The following is a 7,161-nucleotide window of genomic DNA, read 5'->3' on the forward strand; positions in this document are numbered from 1 at the left end:
TCATGTTTCTGGATACCTCTTTCCCACAGTTCTTGACAACCTTCCTATTGCCTATGGCCCTAAAGCCTTCTCTTGGGCTGTAGCACACTTAAGCTGCTCCCTGGTTACCCACGCTGTTGCATCTGGAACTCAGCTAGTGAACATCTCAGCAGAGAATGTTTCTTGTCCTGGTTTTCCGCTGGGAGATCATTTTTGAACTTCCTGTAAGATTCCCTCAACTTCTCTGACACTCCCCATGACTCCCATGTGACAGCTGTCCATAGTGGCCATGGGTTTCCACATCTTCCGAACTCTGGAAGTAAACCGACTGATGGGAAAGCTCCTGCAGCAGCCAGACACTTATGCCGACTTTGAGTTCCTGGCCTTCTGGCAGACACAGTACAACAATATGAACGCTGTCAACCTTTTCTTTGCCTGGATCAAGGTACCTAGGACTTGCCTCCCGCCTCTGCCCCAAGGTTCTTTCTCACTTATCTTCCTCCATATGGGTCTCGTTTTTCTTGTCCAATTTGGTACCTCCTGGCCCTCCAGCGGTCCCTGGAGTGTTCCATGCTTCTCACCTTCTCTCTCTCTCACTTGTTTCACCGTGACCCTTGCAGATATTCAAGTACATCAGCTTCAACAAAACCATGACCCAGCTCTCAACCACACTGGCTCGCTGTGCCAAGGACATCCTGGGCTTTGCTGTCATGTTCTTCATCGTCTTCTTCGCCTATGCCCAGCTTGGCTACCTGATTTTTGGGACCCAAGTGGAGAACTTTAGCACTTTCGTCAAGTGCATGTGTGTGTGTGTCCTGCCCCCACCCTTGGGCCCCTCACTCTCCAGCTCCCAGGGTTTGTGCAGCCTTGGGAAAAAGGGGCAAGTGTACAGGCGTTAAAGTATCTGGGAGTGTCTTACAGTTCAGGTTTGTGCTCAAGTAACTTACAGTCCATCTGTTTTTATTATAGTGCATTTATTGCATTAGTCACAGCAAGGGTCTGTTTGTGATTAGGAAAGCAGGATGGGGTATGAATTGGGGCAGATGTTTGGCTCGGCTCTGGTTGAAGCCCAGATCTCATCTCTCAGATTCACCCAGTTCCGGATAATCCTTGGGGATTTTGACTACAAAGCCATCGACAATGCCAACCGAGTCCTGGGCCCTGTGTACTTCGTCACCTATGTCTTCTTCGTCTTCTTTGTGCTCCTGGTGAGGGTCCCTCTGAGGGCTGGTGACCTAGAGGGCCTTCTGGGTGGGCTTTTGACCCCACACACCTCCCACTTAGGATTAGAACAGGTTTCTCACAGCACGGGGGAAGGTGTGTGGAGGTGGGGTTCTTTTGGGTTTTCTGAGTGCTGGTTCTGTAATGAAAACAGATGGCCAGGTGGAGTATGGAACATAAAGGAAACTGAATTCTCCCAGGAAAATCAACTCCTCATCTTCCAAGGAAAGAAAGGGAATGGGGAAATACCTCATGAGGCACAGCAGAGATCTCTGGAAGTCTCTGTACCTGTTCTCACAGAGGCCCCTTCCTTTGGGGCATTCACAAGGGTTTCTACCGTCAGTGTTTCCCTCTTCTTGACAACTGGGAAATTATCTGAGATTTATTTATTTTATTTTACATGTATGTACTTTGCTTGCATGTACACATATATGCAGCATGTGTGTGCTTGATGCCTGGGAGGAATTGGACCCCCAGATCTGGAGTTTCAAATGATTGTGAGCTAGGGCAGGGGTTCTGGGAACCAAACTCTGGTCATCTGCAAAAGCAACAAGCGCTCTAAGTGCCAAGCATGTCTCCAAGCCCCTAAGTGTGAGTTTTATTGGTATAAACAGACAGTATCCTTATTGGATTAACTGGTGGAGCCACAGGTGTGGAATTGGGATCACTGGTAAAGAAGAGAGCGCATTTATACTTTGCCATTGAAAGTAATGACTTCAGTGGCTGCTGGGCCCTTGTGTAGAAGGTCCATGGCATATGTTCTAAACTGGTGTTTAGAAAGGTCACTGCAGCATCTGAATGAGGAACCTCAGGTCAATGAGGGAACATTCTGCCTGTAACAGAACTGTGCCAAAGGTGGACTTTCAGGCTCTCGAGAGGCAGTATGGGTGGGCTGCTGTGCTGAGACTGAGAGCATCGGTCTTTTTAAAACATGTGGGCAAGAAAGCTCAGTGCTTTCAGTGGGGCTAAAGGTGAAAACCTGCATCACAAGCAGGGTGTGGTGGCACACGCCTCTAATCCCAGCAGGGGAGGTGGCAGGTAGATCTCTGTGAGTTCAAGGCCATACTGGTCTACACAGCAAGTTCTAGGATAGCCAGGGCTACATAGAAATATTCTGCTTCAAAAAACCTATGTCCCTACTTTTTGCTTTAGAATATGTTCCTGGCCATCATCAATGACACATACTCGGAGGTCAAGGAGGAGCTGGCTGGCCAGAAGGATGAGTTACAGCTTTCTGACCTCTTGAAACAGGTGACCACTCAGGGTCTTTGAGCAGCGTGTCCCCCTCTGGGTTTGGCTCTGGGACACTGTGCCGTGGTAGCCTGTTCTTGCCTGATGCAGGCAGGCACCTGTGCTCTTGAGTGCCTTTGACTTGTTCCTGGGGGCCTGGGAGCTTTAGGTGGGGGTGGGGCCAATGGCCGTGAGGACCCAGCGGGGAACTCTGCCTGCTCTCTTTCCCTTCCAGAGCTACAAGAAGGCCCTGCTAAGGCTGCACCTGAGGAAGGAACGGGTTTCGGATGTGCAGAAAGTTCTGGAGGGTGGGGAATCGGTGATCCAGCTGGAAGATTTCACCAACACCTTGAGGGAGTGAGCAACTGGAGATTCTTTGAAATTAGTCTGATTTGTGACCCTCAACTATACATGCTCTGCTAATAACCCCAGTCTATGTGGTCTTTATTGTGACCCTGCTTTACAGATATTCTGTAAATTACTGAACATCTCATATACCTAATGTAACAGTATAACAATCTTATTATTATATATGCCCCACCCCAAATATTGGGCAAATATATTGCAAGGACCATCAGTGCCTCAGGCTTGAGTAGACGATGACATAATTAAATGAGACAACGAGGAGCTCAAAGGCACGCAAGCAAATATACCAAGACAGACTAAGTCCAAGAACAGCAGGGACTTAAAGAGAGGGAGGCACCGAACAAAAAGAGTTATCAATAGCTTTTGAGATTTAAGGAAGGCTTCCAGGAAGAGGTGATGATGGAAAAGGGTTTTAAAGAATGCCTAACTTACACCCTGGGCAAGCAGAGGAAGGCCATTGTGATTGATAGCCCAGCATTGCTAAGATATCAAATGAATGGCGAGTTGTAGGAGGAACTGAGGCCAAGGGCCACTCTGAGAAAGACCTTGGATGTCACCACTGAATCCAAGGGGTAGAGTGCTTGGGGGGGGGGGGACTTTAAAACCAGAAATTGGTGCTGTCAGATGAGCATTTTCTAATACATTTTAATATTTTTTAGTTTGGTCTCACTTTAGTACCCTGGTTCACCGTGAACATGATCTGATTCTTCCTCTAGCCTCAGCCTCCTGAGTACTAAGACTTATAGACATCTTTCACCATGCTCAAGTATTAAACTTGATAATTAATAATTGAGCATTTAAAATGTTAATTATTCTCTTTACGGATGATGGGTTTCAGGAATAGGGAGTGAAAGGGAAGCTAGAGCTGTGGAGGTGGCAGCAGGTTATCCAGGGGCACAGAAATCTAATGCTCTCTGCATGAGATGCTGAAGGCCTAACCTAGCCAGCAAGAGTCACGGCATGAAGAAGAAATAAAGGAACTTGTTAGAGGTAGAATCACTAGACCCTGAAGATCCTAGTTTTCCTGTGTGATCCTCTTCTTCCCCAGAAAGCAAGACCCCGAGATCAAGATCCTTACAAGAGTCTAGTAAAAGGGCAGGGAGGCCATAATTGAGTGATTATAGTGGGGAGGCCATATTTGAGTGATTATGATTACTTCTTTGCCTTGTTTTCCTTAGACTGGGGCATGCAGAGCATGAGCTATCTGAGCTCAAGGCTGCCTTCACCAGGTTTGATCAGGATGGGAATCACGCTCTGGATGAGAAGGAGCAGGCACAGATGCAACAAGGTCTGGAAGAGGAGAGGGTAAGCAGTGTAGACAGAAGTTTCTGTTCCACCCATCCCACAGCCAGTCAGTCCCACAGAAACACACAGAGGCTTCTATTAATTATAAACTAGCTCTTATAACTTAAATTAACCCACAATTCTTATCTATGTTTAGCCACGTGGCTTGGTACCCTTTCTCAGCAAAGCGTTCTCATCTTGCTTCCTCTGTTTCTGGCTGGTGACTGCATCTGCCTTTCCTCTTCCCAGAATTCTCCTAGTCTGGTTGCCCTGCCTATACTTTCTTCCTGGCTACTAGCCAATCAGTGTTGGAGAGGGAGGGGGAGAGGAGTAGGGGGAGGGGGAGAAGGGTGGGAGGAGGGGGAGGGAAATGGGAGGCTGGGAGGAGGCGGAAACTTGGTTTTTTTTTCCTTTTCTCAATAAAAAAAAGAAAAAGAAAAACAAACAAACAAACAAAACCCCAATATGAGTGACAAATCTTTACAGTGTACAAGGGCATTACCTACAGTAGAGCAGAACTGGTTGGTGGGGAGAAGGACAAACACATCGCTCCCTTGTTCTCCCTCCCCAGCAATACCCAAACTAAACCCAAGTTGAATGACCTCCCAAAAATGAGCTGGAAAGAACTCTCTAGAACAGCAGTTTTCTAACTGCTACATATTAACTATTCCAGAGAGTCTTTAAACACCCTCACTCTCAGGCCACAAATCCTAGACCACTTAGATCAGAAGCTCTGGGTGATAGGGCTGGAACATTAGAGCTTTCTAAAGTTTCCAGGGTGATTCCAGCACACAGCCAAGGTTCAGCCCCCAAAGTAATCCCTGATTATCCTCCAGGAGGACTTGTACTCTTGGAATTTTGAAATTGATCCTACTATATCTGTTCCATCCTTATTCAGGGTAGGTCAAAAATTAAAGGCAGTGCTACCAGAGACAGGGAGGGGCAGCCACGAGAAAGGGAGCCGGGCTAGAATTGTGAGCCTGTTCACAACAGAGCACGGATTAAAAGCTTCCCAGATTCTAGACTGGAGAGATGGCTCAGCAGTTAAGAGCACTAACTGCTCTTCCTGAGGATCTGGGTTCAATCCCCAGCACCCACATGGCAACACACAACTGTCTGTAACTCCAGTTCCAGGGGATCTGACACCTTCACACCGATGCACATAAAATAAAATTAAATAAATTGTATGTTTAAAAAGTTTTCCAGACTCATCTCGTCTCCTCTAACAACTATCTTTCCTCTCAGGTGGCCCTTAGTGCTGAGATTGAGAACCTAGGCCAGTCCATTGGATATAGCCTACCAGGTGAATCAGGCACAGAAGCTGCCAGAGGAGGACACTGGGTTTCTGAAGAAGAGTTCTACATGTATGTGGAGGCAGGGACCCAGGGCTGAATGGCTGTGACATCTTGTCTTGAGACTCTTTCCATTTCTTCCCAATTCCCTTTCCTAGTCCAGGCGGAATTTTAGTTCCCCTGTGATTCTCCCTACAAGATTGGGCCTTATTTCCATGTAGACAAGCTCCATTGTATTATCTCTAATACAGTACATATTTCTGCTTCCTTTGTGTCTCTCAAATACAGGCTCACAAAGAGAGTTCTGCAGCTGGAGAGTATTCTGGAAGGAATTGTGTCCCAGGTTGATGCTGTAGGCTCAAAGTTGAAGATGTTGGAGAGCAAAGGGGACCTGGCTCCCTCTCCAGGAATGGTGAGATCCTTCAGCTGGGTCCTCTGCTCAGTTAGAGAGGACAGTCTAGAAAGACCTGGGGAGCAATGCTTAGATCAGTGGAGGTGGATAGCAGGCCCGGAAATTGCTTAAGTCAATCTGTGAATTTCTTTGACCTTTTAGTTTCTTTGAGATGTGATAATAATCTATCAAAGATTAGACTGCTTATAAACAACATTTTGGGAGGATGGGAAGAGTCTGAGATGGAGGTCCTAGCAGGTCAGGACCTGGTGAAAGCCTCCTTCTTGCTTCATGGACCACTCAGTTCTTGATGTGTTCTCATATGGTGACAGGAAAAAAGAGCACCCACCAAAGGCCTAATTTCCTAGTACGGTCACACCGATAATTAGCAAGTCAGCATAAGACTTTGGAGAGACACAAACATTAGTCTCTAGCAATCTAGGTTTTCTATAGTTAGATTCAGAGAGAAATAAATTACTTCTTCAAATGAACTGTTCCTTTTTTCTTCCAACAGGAGGCGCTAGCTGTTTGGAAAAACCTGTAACCAGTTCTAGTTGTCACTCCAGCCCCCTTGGAAGTCCAGGGCGGGTAGGAGAATGGAAAAGGGATTCTAAAACATCAGACAGCAAGTTCCTCTCTCTATGCCTTCCCAGAAGCCGCTTCTCCTATGTCCCCCAGTGACCCCGTTCTGGGGCAGCATGTCTCATGATAGCTGCTGTGGAGTTCTACCCTGTAGCTGGCCTTTTGAGCCAATGTTTTTGTGTGTAGCTGGGTAGCATGTTTAGGCTTGTCCTTTGGTGTTTCTATTTGTAGTCACACAGCTCTATAAAACAGCATTTCCTACCTGGCTTCTGACTTGCTGTGCATTTACTTCTGCTGTAGTTATTAGTATCAATAACAAACAAGAAAAAGGAAGACTCTCCTAAAGAACTCAGACAGCCATGGTCCAAAGGTAGAAGCCCAAGTGTAGGCAATGGATATGTCTTCCTACTTCACAGTAAATCTAACTCTTCTCCTGCGTGTCTAGAGATTTGCCATTGGCATGCATGGGTGTGTGCAGGGGTCTTCTCTTCCCCCATAGAGTTTCCCTGTAAGAGAGAAAAGAAGTCCTGGAGGAAAGTAGACTCTTGTGTGGTGAGATTCCAACAGAGGAGTTAAGAGTGACACCCTGAACCCACCCTCCCATTCTGATGCTCCACTGAATACCCGGAACCAAGAGGACTTCAAACCTGGAAACAGAAACAGAAACCAAAGGAAACCAGAGAGGATGTAACATCAGAATTCACTGATCTTTGGACTAACATGGTGGTCTCTGACTCGATTCATATGGACAATGTGGGGTTCCAATCAATAAAACTCTTTAGAAAACCAGATCTTTACATTTGTTTCTGGGGTTGT

At 46.6% G+C, this 7,161-nt stretch overlaps 1 protein-coding gene across 1 annotated transcript in view; it reads left to right on the plus strand.

The window, feature by feature from the left end:
* Positions 1–6,307, plus strand: part of Pkd2l1 (polycystin 2 like 1, transient receptor potential cation channel) — a 37,396-nt gene extending 31,089 nt beyond the window's left edge. Inside the window, exons 8-16 of the mRNA XM_041661298.1 lie at positions 254–424; positions 600–781; positions 1,067–1,187; positions 2,353–2,451; positions 2,666–2,787; positions 3,975–4,101; positions 5,326–5,444; positions 5,661–5,784; positions 6,278–6,307. Coding sequence (XP_041517232.1) covers positions 254–424; positions 600–781; positions 1,067–1,187; positions 2,353–2,451; positions 2,666–2,787; positions 3,975–4,101; positions 5,326–5,444; positions 5,661–5,784; positions 6,278–6,307 — 1,095 coding nt within the window. The remainder of the gene's footprint in view (positions 1–253; positions 425–599; positions 782–1,066; positions 1,188–2,352; positions 2,452–2,665; positions 2,788–3,974; positions 4,102–5,325; positions 5,445–5,660; positions 5,785–6,277) is intronic.
* The last annotated feature ends 854 nt before the right edge of the window (positions 6,308–7,161 follow it).

This window comes from Microtus oregoni, unplaced genomic scaffold (genome assembly GCF_018167655.1).
Source record: "Microtus oregoni isolate MIOR12 unplaced genomic scaffold, Mior012 000012F_ref0000307, whole genome shotgun sequence".
Classification (NCBI taxonomy): Eukaryota; Metazoa; Chordata; class Mammalia; order Rodentia; family Cricetidae; genus Microtus; species Microtus oregoni.